This window comes from Prunus persica, chromosome G6, assembly GCF_000346465.2.
Source record: "Prunus persica cultivar Lovell chromosome G6, Prunus_persica_NCBIv2, whole genome shotgun sequence".
NCBI classification, from domain to species: Eukaryota; Viridiplantae; Streptophyta; class Magnoliopsida; order Rosales; family Rosaceae; genus Prunus; species Prunus persica.
The window spans coordinates 1,185,043-1,200,575 of NC_034014.1; the positions used below are offsets into that span (position 1 = coordinate 1,185,043).

A 15,533-nucleotide genomic window follows, 5' to 3' on the forward strand; every position below is an offset into this window, starting at 1 on the left:
AGGGAGATTGCTCAGGACTTCAAGACCGATCTCCAGTTCTAGAGCAGCGCCGTGGTGGCCGAGGCCTACTTGGTGGGTCTGTTTGAGGACACCAACATCTGCGCCATTCACGCTAAGAGGGTCACCATTATGCCCAAGGACATTCAGCTGGCGCGAAGGATCAGGGGCGAGAGGGCTTAGAATCCCCAAATATGTTGTTTTGCTTTTGGTAGTATGTAGTGGGTTTAGGGTTAGGGTTTATTTATGATTATGTTAAGAAATGTGGTTCCTATTGGTCTTGCATTTGCGCTGGGCGTGAAGTTGTATATCTCTTTGCTTTTGGAAATGAATATTTGCAGTTGAATACATATAAAATTGCTATGTGGTTTCAGGTTGCAATTGCAATTCTATGTTCTTCAAAAAAGAAAGATCTACAGAAACCCAATTCCATTGCAAATCAAATTGGGATTTGGCTAGACAAATACTATTGCAAATTTTCTTACGAAATTTTAGATACATATAAAAAGGCAAAAGAACAAGATGAGAGATTTTCTCTGAAAATTCAGATGCAGAGAACACATGCAGTGATGGGTGTAAAGCTTGAAATGACCTTGATAGTTTTTGGGATACCTTTGGCTTTGGCTTTGGCTTTGATACAAAGATAAGAAAGCTGGTTTCAGGCTGAACTGGTGTATGACGAAGGACATGGTGGAGCATGCACTTCCACTACACCTTCAAGCATCTGCACAACCTTCCTCATAGTCGCCGAAGAGACTCTTGGATGCACTAAATAGCAACCATCACACTCTTTTCCAGATTCTTTTTATCATGCAAAGCCTCAGTTTCGTGATCTAGAACAGCATCTATTTTTCACTCTTGGTAGCAATCATAAACCCAATTGATTAAAATCGCTTTCTCTTCGCAGTTATTAACAACGCTTCTCCTACAGCAGATGATCTCAAGTAGTACAACACCAAAGCTATACACATCAACTTTGGTAGTGATTGGCACGTTCCTAAACCACCACTCGGGTGTGGCATACCCTCTTGTTCCTCGGATGCCAGTAGGAGTGTGGCTCTGATCCATCGTCAAAAGCTTTCCTAATCCAAAATCAGCAATCCGGGCAGTGCAATTATCGTCAAGAAGTATGTTCTGAGGCTTTATATCGCAATGGATGATTGGGGTGCTGCACTCTTCATGCAAGTACTCAAGTCCCTTGGTAATTCCATAAGCAATTTTGATTCGTTGCCCCCAACTTGGTTTCAAATCAGCAAAAAGGAAGCTTGCTAATGTGCCATTGTTCAAGAGTTCATATACTAGTAAACGTTGTTGTCCCTCGTCACAATATGCGAGCAGACGTACCAGATTCTTGTGATGTGTCTTCCCAATTACATTCACTTCTGCCTTGAATTCCTCATCACCATCTTGTTTCACGCAGCGTAGCTTTTTCACTGCCACTTGGACTTGAGAACCATTTTGTATTATTCCTTTGTAAACTACCCCAAAATTACCCCTTCCTAGTTCTTCCGTGAATCCATTTGTAGCTTCCTGAAGCTCTTGGTAACTAAAAGGACGCAAATTTATGTTCAAACCACTTTGCATAATCCTGACCTGTTTCTTCTGAAAAGTGAAGTATAGGCCAAGAGAAAATGCAACAGCAATTAAAACAAGACAAACCAAGAGAGTGGTAGCTGAAATCACCGGTCGTACACCCAAGAAAGTGGTCTGCTTATTCTTCTTATCATCTGGACTTGGCGATGGAGGGACTGATAGAGTTGAATTGTCCTTCCTGAATTTGATGAAGGTCGTTGCATGTAGACTGCTATCCACTCTCCCATATGAGAGGGGCAACTCCTTTTTCCAACAGGTTCGATTGCTGTAAATAGCAACACCACATAAACAATCTTGAATGCAGGACTCTCTGCAATTGTCTGCAGTAAATTCTTCTGAACGATTATACTCTGAGTTTCGCCAATCAGTATTTGTTTGCACCTGAACATCATATGCCAATCAGTATTTGTTTGCACCTGAACATCATATTCTTCTTCTTCACAGTTTTTTATGAAATCGGGTTTGCAGGTTCCGTATAGGTCATTTGGATCATGCAAAGAGAACCCTCTTGGGCATTCACATTTTGGCCTCTTATCTGCTGCACTGAGTGTGCAGATACTAGTGAGCCCACAAACCCCAGGACCTTTATCAGCATCAATATCCAGGCAAATATTTTCTGGCAGTGACCAAAGAGGTTCCCAGCTTGCATTGCCAGAAAAAGTGTTTGGGTGAACATACTGAGCAAAAACCCCATCAAAGTTAAGAGTTGCTCTAGTATAATAGGCCATTGCTGAGACCCTAGTATTTCCCATGCGAATTTTCCACCATTCTTTCTCAGGACATACATGAAGCCTGAGTCATTGAAAACCAACTGTTTACCTTCACTTCCTGGCACTGTCCCATTGGTAGTGGCGCTTCCATAGTACGGTCTGTTAGTAGACCCTGTTGTGAAGTTTACGGAGTTGAGCAAAAGGTTCCCGCTTGCTGCAACCATAGCTGGAACCGTCCGTTGGAATAGTTATTCTCCGATTGTCGAGAAGCAAGGTTTCCTTCTCTTTCAATTATCTGTCCAGGCAATATGGTATCAGTAGGATTCTTGAAAGACTCCCACAACTTCTTTGAACTGTCATCTTCAAGAACAAAGTTGCCGGTGTGGGAACGTAATTAAATCAAACCCTGGGTCAAATAATTCCAACTATTTGGGGATTATTTGACCCAATTGGGAATTAATCAACCTAATTGGGAGTTACTCAATTTAATTGGGAATTACCCAATTAAATTGTACGTTACCTAATTAGGTTGAGAATTGATTTGGTTAATTACCACGATCCCCAAATAAATGAGGAGTTGTCTAATTGAATCGGGATTTGATCTGATACCTACCACAATTAGGGATTTGATTTACTCTAATTAATCAAATCCCTAATTAATCAAATCAATTCCAAAAAGGGGAGGAATAATTCCCTTTCATCTACGGAATTATTCCTCTGAAACCCTAGCCTCCGAGACTACTATAAAAGCATAGCCACACACAATGGTTGATGTACGCCTAAATTCTTACTAAAGCTCTGTAGAAATTATTCCTCTCAAACCCTAGCCACCTCCTCTCTTTCTCTCTCTTACACAAGGCTCCGGCCACCACACACGGCTCCGGCCACCCGATTTTCCTTGAATTACCCTACCTCACTTAGGCATCGGAGGGCCTTTGGCCAACACCCTCCGGGTGTGGTCTTTTACTCCGATCTGTTTTGCAGGGAGAAAGAGAGGCGGAGAAGACGAAGAAATCTTGGGCGAATATTCTCCCATGAGATTATTTGCACAAACAGCCGGTATCATTTAAAACCCCATTGGCAACAACACCAACTATGGTTTCAGATTTCCATAACTCTTCGCCTCGGGGACTTGTGAGCACTAGTCCACTGTGAGCAGTCAAATTCACAGTTGATCCCAGAGGTGCAGCAGGTGCACCTACAAGGTTATTATTTGCATACCAAACTATGGTTCTGTCTGGTATTTTGGCATACCATATTGAAAGCAAGAAAAGATCATTGTTTCCAAGTGGCCGAAATCCAAAGGCAAAATCACCAGATGGAGAAAGCCATGATGAGGAGGAGTTTCCTTCTGCAGTTGCAGTAAGAGAACCACCAACTGCTATGCTACCATTAGTTTGGGAAAGCACTAGAACTAGTTGTAGAAACAATGAGGACAGCAGAAGCAGCTGTGCAGTAAAAGCCATTTCCATTTTCTAACACCAATGTGGCTAAGCAATCACTATTTAAAGAAGAAACAAACTGAGAACAATTAGATTAATAAAGGTGGAATATTAAGGGTCCAAGAAAACTAAGTCATGTTCATATGGACAATCAGAGTTGACGAGCGATAGGATTTTTAGTACCTGTGCAAATAGGGTGAAAATCACATAAAATACTTGCAAGAATAAAAGGCTATTGTAGTATAGATGCTCATGTAAGGTCGTTCTCCTCAAGGACTATTTAGCAATTTATGTAAAAATAATTTCCAATTAACTACTTGAAATTAAAGGCTGAGAAGGATGATTCTGAAATTGTTTAATACTAAAAATAGATTTTAAACGAAAACAAATACGATTGAAGAAAGAAGTTTCAAATACCAATTTATAAAAGCACTAGGGTTTCACCATCACCTAGCAATCCTATGAATTTTTACCAATTACTACTTATGATTTGCACATGCCACTTTGAAGGTTAGGTTTTCCTAATTTATATTATACTTGGAACCTCCAACATGCAACCCGTCCGGATGTTCGGATCAAATCTGAACATGAAAGACTCATTACGTTTTGTGAAAACCCTTTGAAAAACCATGCAACCCTTAAGACGTGGTGTTCATCTTAAGTGAAATTACAATTATTAATCACAAGAAGCCTGCGTCAATTTCAGGGAACCTTCCGACCAAAATTGCATCTAATTACTTTTCTAAAGATCCTACAATGGTGATTAGGCATTAAGACAATTAGATAGTTTAAAACAGTGATTAACAATTCAAAGTATGCATGCACTAAATCATATGCAATTAAATAAAAATTACATATTCATGCTAAGGTTCAAGGCTTCACCCTAACAAAAGAAAATTAGTTACGCATATTCATAACTGAAATCATGGAGAATATTATTAATAATGAAAACACCTTAAAGTCGCAAAAACTCCAAAACCCTAGCAATTCCTCTCCACAATGCCATGTTCAAAAGCCAAAAAGAAGTCCCTCAAAAATGCTGTGAAAACCAACTTAAATACCTCATAAAACCTAGCTGCCCAATCCCCACAAGGAAACTAAGTTAAAATAAAATAATACTAGGATATAAAATCTAAATTGAATTAGGACAATCTGCCCAGTCATGTTTTGGCCTCAAATCTCCTCCAAATCTGGCCCAAGATAGCTTGTTTCAAAGATAAAAACATTCTGAACACTTCTCCAAAAGGTTACGGACCCATTCGAGGTCATCTTGGGCTCCAAAAACGCAATAAAAGCCCAAAATGTCATTATTCCAGCACTGCGTACTGCTCCTTTATTTTATTGCCAGAAAATAACGCCTAGTAGAAAAATCTAAAATTTCGACACGATCAAGCTAAGTGATTCATGAACATCCTCCAATTGGAATTGCTCCAAAATTCATCCATTTGATTATGTTTTCCTCCAGAGGAAGTCAAAAGTCATATATTGGGAATATAATTCAAAATATCAAAATTCTTCCAAAATATTAACCAAAATATACTAAGAATGAGATTAAATATATGATATAAATATACCCATCAACAAGAAAGATTCAAGGGGGCCCGATAAACTGACTGCCATCATATGATTCACGAAGGTAAATTATTTTGCTATTCTATGAATGTATCTTAATTGAATCACAAAATCAACTCTTTCGGTGCAATGGGACCATGAAAGAGAACGCTCGCACTCACAAAACCACACAGATTTCTGGTGATCAGGAAATGTCCAAGTCAACAGAGACTAAGGTTGCGTATAGTTTTGGGCACAAGTTCCAGGATGGACCCAAGTCTAAGTCTAAGGTTCAGAATCATGGAAATTCTGCTACTTTCCAAGTTCCAGTTCCCATGATTTAACAGTTGGAGCTTTGTCTTTTTGTTTTTGGATTGTGGGTGCAAAGTCTTTTTCAATGTTTTATAATGCAGGGTAATTACTTGGAAGCTGCAATTTTCTTTTGACTCCTTCAAGCATCAAAGTATATCCATTTTAGATAATTTTCATTTGAGTTTATTATTGAGATATTTAGTGATATACTCATTCTTGGCACTAATATTATAGATAAACCATACACTATTGAATTTCTATAAACAAACCCAAAAAAAGACAGCTGACCTTATTAAATTTAATATTGATTATTAAATTACTTTGATACCCTATTGAGTGTTTTGGGTATTTTTATGAGATTTTGGGGTTGGGTTTGTTTTAATAAATTGATGGCAGTTTTGTAATTTATAAGAAGTTAAAAGCTTCTTTGTTATGTTGTAAATGAGCTTTGAGTGTGTTTCTAAAGTCCATTTCATATGAGGTATTTTTATAATTTGGACCCCTATATTGAGTATAATAGTGAATCTTCCATTATTATTTCCAAGCTCTTTGAAGAAAAATCCATAAAGTGTAGTAGCCGGTCATGATTGAGTATTGTTCCACATTGAAAAGTTAAGAGACCTAGCATATAACTTCATAGGATTATTTCTCTAAACTTTACATTGGCAATTTCACATACCCATTCATACTATGTAGTTTAATTGAGTTGAGGCAAGTGTTGGACGCTTTGACTTTAAGAAGAATTACACCCCACACTGTTGCTTATGATTCACTAGCGTTTGCCTCCTAGGATACAACGACTCCCCTCCTTGTGAAAGAAGCACTGGAATTCACAAGGAACTTTGAACCAAATGATAGGGTTCCAGACACATATGAAGAGTTGCCATCCCCCCATTGAAGATGGGCCATTATAATAACCTAAGGGTCATGTCTTTAACCCAATTAATTTTATTAATTTCTATTTAAATAGAAAATTAATATTAAATAAAATAATATTAAATTTCTCACATTTTTTATGATGAACTGGGACCTACGAAATTTGAAAATTGTTATGAAATCATCAGTCTAAACATGGCTGCGATCATTTAGAAATTTTTAAGAATGCAGGACTTTATTTGCAATATGGGGTGAACAAGAAGGACTAATTTATTTGTAGTGACTGGAAAATTTTATTTCATTCTCTGGAACCATAAAAGAAAATGTTCTGCAGTCACCAAGTCAACAGAGTCTAAGGTTGCGCACATGTTACAGCTTCCCTGATTTACGAGTTGGAGCTTTGTCTTTTTGTCTTTGGATTGTGGGTGCCAAGTCTTCTTCAATGTTTTATAATGTTTTAGGGGTTTTTAGTGTCCGTTTTTAACCAAAAAAAAATATCTTTCCGCATAGGGAATGACGGAACTAACAGAATTCACTTCTTTATAGTGAGGTAAGGCCATTTTTAAGATTTTAAGGTCATCTAGCAGATAAAAAATGGATTTAAAATTTTGAAGATATGAAAAATTAATTTAAACATGCTTTTTTCAGATTCTTTAATATTCATAGTAGTCAAACAATATGTAAGATCCCACATCAACCAAACGGAGAGGGGGTGATGTGCCTTATATGTGCACGTCCGCATCCATCTAGCACGAGGCATTTTGGGAGCTCACTGGCTTCGGAGTCGTAGGAACTCCGAAGTTAAGCGAGTTGGGGGCTAGAGCAATCCCAGGATGGGTGACCCACTGGGAAGTTGCTCGTGAGCTCCTAGAAACAAAATCGTGCGGGCCAGAGAGGGGGGCCCAAAGCGGACAATATCGTGCTACGGCGGAGCCGATCCCGGGATGTGACAAAATATGGGTAGAATATTTTTCAGGTTATATTTCATTATCCAAAAGAAGGTATTTATAGTACAAGGATGTAACCCTAATAGGGTCAAATTAGGAAATAAAATAAAATTCTAATTACACAATATCTGTACAAAAGGAAAGAAATATAATCATAATAAACTAGGAAATAAATATCCTAATTAATCTAGGATCTTACTAACACTCCCTGTCAAGTTGGAGCAAAGATGTCACGCAGGCCCAACTTGTCAAGTGAGTTGAGAAAGACCGTAGTAGACACAACTTTCGTAAGAACATCTGCCAGTTGATACTCGGATGATATAAACGGAAAAGAAATAATTTCAGCATCCAACTTCTCTTTAACAAAATGTCAATCAACCTCTATGTGCTTTGTACGATCATGTTGCACAGGGTTATGCGCAATTGCAATTTTAGCTTTATTATCACAATATAAATCCATGGGTTTTTGGGCTCCAAACCCAACATGTCACGCCCCGGGGGTCGGCGAAAACCCCGCGCCCGGTTTTCGAATGCCCCATTACATAAACTAACACCCATCTCAGTTATCCCATAATTTCCCTTTTGCTAGTCATCTTGTCTATACCATTGATCTCCAAGCCCAAATCACCCAATCGACAATTATACAGCCGATTTCCTAATCTACTGTGCACACGGGCTCACCTGAACTTGGTGCCTACAATGGTCAGACTCAACTACACAAAAGAACCTTCCCATTACCCTCTTTTCCATAATTATCTTCTCCACCCAACAACTCCAACCAATTACCATGACATGATATAATTATGCCAACATTATTCAAATAGTTCACAATACGTAAATATAGTATATCAAGAACATTATACAATATCACACATAATATAGAGCTCACGAAATTTAATTAGATCAATCTTTGTAAAAGGTCGCCAAAAAACCCCTACCTCGTTTCGAAAGCTAGCTCCAAGTTAAGAAAACACAAACTAAGTCCTATACCTCCTCTAAGAATTTCCTCACTATTCTCTCTCCCTCTATGTTTTTCTCTCTTTGCATGAACTTTCATGCAAGGTTACATTCTTTCAAAAACAAAGGAAATGTCCTATTTATAGTAGCACTCAGGAGGATACAATTTGTTCTAATTGGTGGGGAGGTGATGACCACGTGGGAACTTGGTCTCCAACATTAGGATAGCTATCATCAAATTGCCAACACCTCATGCTAAATAAAGCTTAGTCACCTCAGTAGAATGACACTTGGAGTCTAAAGTGTGTTTGTAAAAAAATATATAGGCCATTCAACTTGGTCAGCAAGAAACAAAGAGATAAATTTGTTAAAAGCAATACATATACTTCTTTATGATATTACTACTATTTTTTAATAACTAATAAGAAAATATAAAAATATAACACGTACCAAAACAATTATATATATATATATATATAAGTTATAAACTAAATATGTAACAAAATATATAATCTCTCGAAATATAATATATATACTAAAAATACAGGGTTTCACACAACATCTCTCAATAATCTTCTCAACCATAGTAAGTCGCGCACACCCTGAGCCATCCCATGGTACTCGGCCTCGGCACTAGACCTAGACACCACTTTTTATTTTTTACTCCTCCAAGTAATAAGATTACCACCAACAAATGTGAAATACCCAGACGTAGAATGTCTATTAGTGACTGAACCGCCCAATCAACATCCGTATATCCTTCCACATCTGCATGACCATACTTGCAAAACATTAACCCCTTTCTAGGAGTTACTTTCAGATACCTCAAAATGCGCATCACAGCACCCATATAATCTTCACTAGGAGAATGCATAAACTGATTCACTACACTCACTGCATATACAATATCAGGACGTCTATGAGATAAATAAATCAATTTTCCCACAAGTCGTTGATAACGCTCTTTATCTGTAGGGACTTGATCAGGATATAACCCCAACTTATGATTATGTCTACTAGGGGTATCAATTAGTTTACAATCCAATATTCCAGTCTCTGCAAGTAAATCCAAAATATACTTTCTTTGAGACAGAAAGATACCATGTTTAGATATGGCAACTTCAATCCCAAGAAAGTACTTCAAATCACCTAATGATTTCATCTTAAACTCAGAAGCCAGATACTTCTGAAGATTTTGCATTTCTGCCTGATCATCTCCAGTCACAATCATATCATCAACATAAATAATTAAAGTTGTCAATTTACCTTTATAATGCTTTAGAAACAAAGTATGGTCTGAGTTACTCTGCACATACCCAAATTTCTTCATAGATACTGCAAATCTCCCACACCACGCTCTTGGAGACTGCTTCAATCCATATAAAGACTTCCGCAGCTTACACACAACACCCTCCTAAGAGGTTACAAGAATACCAGGAGGGAGATCTATGTAAATCTCCTCATTGAGGTCACCATGTAGAAACGCATTTTTGACATTGAATTGTAACAAGGGCCAATAGCGGTTAGCAACTAGGGACAATAGTACACGCACAGTATTGAGCTTTGCCACTGGAGCAAAGGTTTCCAAATAATCCACTCCATAAGTCTGAGTATAACCCTTTGCTACCAATCTAGCCTTGTAACGGTCAATAGAACCATCAGCTTTATGCTTCAAAGTAAACACCCATCTGCATCCAACAGCTTTCTTCCCTCGTGGCAAAGGAACTAAATCCCATGTTTTATTCTTGTTCAAGGCATCGATTTCAACATTCATGGCATCTATCCATTTGGGGTTAGATAAAGATCCGTCAGCTTAGTTGGCACACATACACTAGATAATTGACACAAATATGATGCATATGACTTAGACAAATGATGAGTTGACACATAATGACTAATAAGATATTTAAACTTGGCATGTATATAAGGAGAATATTGTATTTTAGGTTTTCCACGAGTAGTTCGTGGAGGTGACTGATAAGTTGACACAAATAGATCATTAGAAATGACCTCACTTGATTCATTATCACGAGTAGATTGGGGCAATGGAAGGGTAGGGAGGTATTGCATCGAACTCATCCATACAAAAATTATTGTCATTATTTTCAGATACAGGCGACTAGTCGCTTGCTTCAGTGTGATCGGTCTTTTCGATATCGAGAGCACCTGCTTCATTTCCAGATATGGGCGACCAGTCGAGTTCGAAAGGGCGATAAGTTGCTTCTTCATAGAGACCACAAGTTTCATCTTCAGATATGAGCGACCGGTCACTTGCTTCAGTGAGACATGTCGTTTCCTTCCCGAGAAGAGTATTCTCAAACACATCATTCTCCAATCCAAGACTCTACAACTCACTCCCTCTCTCCCTTGAATTGGAGATGAGGGAGAGACATAATAAGACACTTCTTCATGGAAAGTCATGTTTAAAGTAACATGCACCTTCTGGGTAAGTGGATGATAGCACTTATAACCCTTCTGAGTAGAAGAGTAACCAATAAAGACACATCGCAGAGCACAATGATCAAATTTACTCCGTTGATGAGAGTAGACATGAACATATGCAACACACCCTTTAGGGATAACTTGGAGATTGAGACAGGGGAAACATGGTCACCAAGCACATCATGTGGAGTCTTGAAATCAAGAACCCGACTAGGAGTACGATTAATCAAATAGGCAACAAATAAAACAACATGCCCGCAAAGATGATGGGGAATAGACATGTCTAACATAAGGGAGCGGGCAATTTCAAGTAACTGACGATTCTTGCGTTCAAACATACCATTCTGCTGAGGAGCAAATGGGGTTGTCTTTTGGTGAATAACACCTTGAGCATGGAAGAAAGATGCCAAAGTGTTATTTACATATTCGCCTCCATTATCACTCTGGAATACTTTGACTTGAGCATGAAACTGAGTAGACACTATAGTACAGAACTCTAGAAGGATGGAAGCAACATTATTTTTATTTTTCAACAAGAAAACCCAAGTGAGTCGGGTACAATCATTAATAAAAGTGACGAACCAACGAAATTCGTTTGAAGTAACGCGAGCCAGACCCCACACATCAGAATGCACTAAATCAAAAGGCTTTGCACCTTTACTGTCACTCAAAGGAAACATAGTGCGATGACTCTTGGCCAAAATACACGTCTCACACTTAAAATTGGACTCATCACAAGAGCGGAATAAATATGAAAATAAACGCTTAAGGTAGCCAAATGACGGGTGTCCCAAGCGACGATGCCATAACCAAATTTGCTGTTTGTCTTTGACATTGCAACTTTGAACAGTATTAACGACATGATCACTAACTGGTGCATAAGGCAATGTCAAATAATATAACCCCCCTATCTGTTTATCATGCCCAATTGTCTCGTGAGTCTTGAGATCCTGAAAAGAGTAATGTGTAGGATAGAAAGTAGCAGAAGCATTAAGTGTATCAAGTAATCGACCAATAGATAACAAGTTACAATGGATATTGAGAACTAGTAACGTACGAGACAATGACAGAGTATGAGTGAGAGAGATTGTGCCATCACTAGTAATTAGATAGGGCAAGCCATTAGCACTAGTTATGTATGGGTCACGGGTGTTACTAGACAACTCATCAAAAAATTTAGCATCATAAGTGATATGATCAGAAGCACCAATGTCAATTATCCAAATATTGGAGCCAGTACCTGGAATATAATCAGAAATACACAAATTTGCAGAGGCAGCAGCAACAGCACCAACAATGGAGTTATCACTCATGATTGCAGCAGAAACTCAACAGATCACGGCAGAGTATACAACGGAACACATCAGAAACACAAATATGGCAGATGCAAGAAGACAGACACGAACACAGCAGAGTACACCGTGGAACACAGCAAAGGCACAAATACGGCAGATGCACAAAGACAAAAATGACACGAACACAGTAGAAGCACGAACACTACAACACAACACACAAACTCAGGAGGACACACACGGCACAGGTAGAGAAAAAAAAATATGGGGATAGAACATGGGCGGGCACAACACACATGTCACCAGAAAAGTTGGCTCTGATGCCAAGTCAAACAATATGGGTAGAATATTTTCAGGTTATATTTCATTCTCCAAAAGAAGGTATTTATAGTACAAGGATGTAACCCTGGTAGTGTCAAACTAGGAAACAAGTTAAAATCCTAATTACACAATATCTGTACAAAAGGAAAGAAATATAATTATAATAAACTAGGAAATAAATATCCTAATTAAGATAGGATCTCGCTAACAATAGTATTTAGAAAAACATATTTAATCTGCCATCAAAATTTTGAACATAACCAAAATAGTCATGGCATCAACGGATAAAGAAATTGCAATAGGCATGCTTGAAAAACGATCTCAGCGTGTGTGAGTAACCATGTGCTCTGATACCAACTGTTAGATTTTCTATATATGTGTTCATGATCTTTCACACAACTTGAAATACATAGAAGACATAACAGGAGTCATCTTCCTTGAGAACATGATCTTAGAACTCATTCAATCCTCAGTATTAGCAACACTAGCAAAACACGAATGGCTCAAGACTTCTGCTCTCTATCAGAAACTGTTTTAGCTCTTTCTTTGTAATGAGATTAGGTTTAGAGAACGTATCTGACTAGAGTAGGATCTTAAGCTTATACAGGACTAGGTTAAATCGTCTCTTCTCATCACCGAGGTCCGACTTGATTAACACTTTAAGTCCATCAAGCAACGGTTCACGCAAAAGGAAATAAATAAGACCCCTTTAATTGGCTTCAAAACTTTCCTTATTTCACAAAGTTTTGGGCCTCAAGGTGTAACCAAATTTAAACTCCTATTAAATCTGATATAACTTACTATCTAGTGCACCGATCTAAATAGGAATATAACATTTTTCGCATAGAAGAAAACTAGTGTGAACAAGTACTTACCAATAGAGGAACGCAAACCACAACCAATAATGACCTTGGTTTTTCATAAACCAGTAAAAATAAATAGGCCACAAACTTCATCAATACTTAGATTAAGCAAACACATAGTTGTACTACGTTTTCTCAACAGAATTTGTCCTTCCCAACAAGAACATAACTTACACAAAGCCTTCTTTCTTATCAGTATGGCCAAATTAAAGCGATGCAAAACTACAAATAAGTCCACTAAAACGATTGATAAAGAGAAAATAAGCAACTTAGTACAGAAAATGATTTAAACGTGCGATACAAATGACTCCTTCAAGCATGCTCTGGAAAATGGGGAAGGGCATGGGGGAACTTGTACTTCCACCACTCCTTCAAGCATCTGAACAACCTTCCTCATATTGGGTCTAAGAGAAGGGTCTTCTTGAATACACCAAATAGCAACCATCATAAACTTTTCCAGTGTCGTTTTATCACCCAGGGCCTTAACTTCATAATCTACAGACCTTACAATTCATCTGGACATGGAAGTTGAGGAGCTGGTATTGGTAGAGTTGAATTGTCCTTTCTGACTTTGATGAAGGCTTGTGAATTAAGACTTACATCCACTCTCCCATTTGAGAGAGGTAACTTCTTTTTCCAGCAGGTTTCAGACCGGAAAATAGCAACAGCACACAAACAATCTTGAAAGCAAGATTCATTGCACTTCTCTGCGGTAAAAGGTTTCAACTGCACGTAATCTGAGATTGGCCAATCTGTATTTATTAGCACCTCAACATCATATAAATCTTTTGTGCCACTAAGCTCATCTTCTTTACAGCCTTGTATGAAATCCGGCTTGCATCCCCGATATGGATCATTTGGATCAAGTAAAGAGAACCCTGTTGGGCATCCACAGGTTGGCCTCTTATCTCCTTTGAGAGTGCAGATACTGTTGTACCCACAAACACCTACACCTGAACTTTCGGTAATTCTTTGGCAAATATTATCTGGCTCTGACCACAGAATAGTCCAGCTTACATTTCCAGTGAAATTCTTGGGGTGATAATATTGAGCAAAAATCCCATCAAAGTTGAGAGTTGCTCTAATATAGTTGTCCCTTGCTGAGACTACCTCTCCCACTGCAAGATTGTACTTTCCACCATTCTCTCTCACAACATACAAGTAGCCTGAGACATTGAAAACCAATTCTTTACCTTCACTACCTGCCACGGTCCCTGAGGTAGTGTCGGTTGCATAGTAAGGTTCATTGGCAAAGTTTGTTGGCAAGTTTATGGTGCTGAGCACAAGGTTCCCATCTTCTTGCAGAAGCAGCTGGAACCGTCCTTTCGAATAGTTAGTCTCCGATTGTCGAGACGAAAGCTTCCCACTTCTTTCCAATGTCTGTCCAGGCAACATGGTATCAGTGGGATTGTTGAAGGTCTCCCATAAGCTTTCTGAATTTCTATCTTGAAGAACGAAGTTGCCTGTGTCATTCATGACCCCATTGGCAACAACACCAACACTGGTTTCAGATTTCCATAGCTCTTCACCCTGAGGACTTCTAAGCACTAGACCGCTGTTGGCAGTCAAGTTCACAGTTGACCCCTTGGGTGCAACTGCAGCCTCATTATCCCGATTTGCATTCCAAACTATGGTTCTGTCTGGTATTTTGGCATACCATATTGAGAGCAGGAAAAGATCATTGCTTCCAAGCGGAAAAAATCCAAAGGCAAAATCACCAGATGGAGAAAGCCATGGTGAGGAGTTAGCTGCAGTTGCAGTTAGGAAATCCCCCACTGCTATGCCACCATTGGTTTGAGCAAACACAGAAACTGGTAGCAGAAACAGTGAGGAAAACAGAAGCAGCCGTACAGTAAAAGCCATTGCTAATTTTCTAGCACCAATGTGGTTCGGCATACTACAATATCTTAGCTAGCTATATTTCATAATGAAGAATGGGACCATGATGGCCCTTGCTTCCTCGAAATTTCTTGCTATAAATGCGGGTACCACATCTTAATGAAGCATGAAGCGTGCTCATTTCTGTGAGATGGCGAGGTGACGCAAAGACAAAAATTTTAGAATTTTTTATGATGAACTGGGACCTACAAATTTGAAAATGTTATGAAATAGCTATAGATGAAATCATCAGTCTAAAATGGCTGCGACCATTTAGAAATTTTTAAGAATGCAGGACTTTTTATTTGCATTATGGGGTGAACAAGAAGGACTAATTTATTTGTATTGACTG

General features: G+C 38.5%; 1 protein-coding gene and 1 pseudogene across 1 annotated transcript; both read right to left on the reverse strand.

The window, feature by feature from the left end:
- LOC18772085 lies at window positions 615–3,772 on the reverse strand (annotated as a pseudogene).
- LOC109949853 (G-type lectin S-receptor-like serine/threonine-protein kinase LECRK3) lies at window positions 13,370–15,253 on the reverse strand. The gene has a single exon (XM_020566613.1). It carries the CDS (start codon window positions 15,197–15,199, stop codon window positions 13,808–13,810), a length of 1,392 nt encoding a protein of 463 aa, XP_020422202.1. The 5' UTR covers window positions 15,200–15,253; the 3' UTR covers window positions 13,370–13,807.

Bases quoted from the DNA above. Each gene is read 5' to 3' on its own strand.
- LOC109949853 (XM_020566613.1), bottom strand. From the start codon at position 15,199: ATGCCGAACCACATTGGTGCTAGAAAATTAGCAATGGCTTTTACTGTA.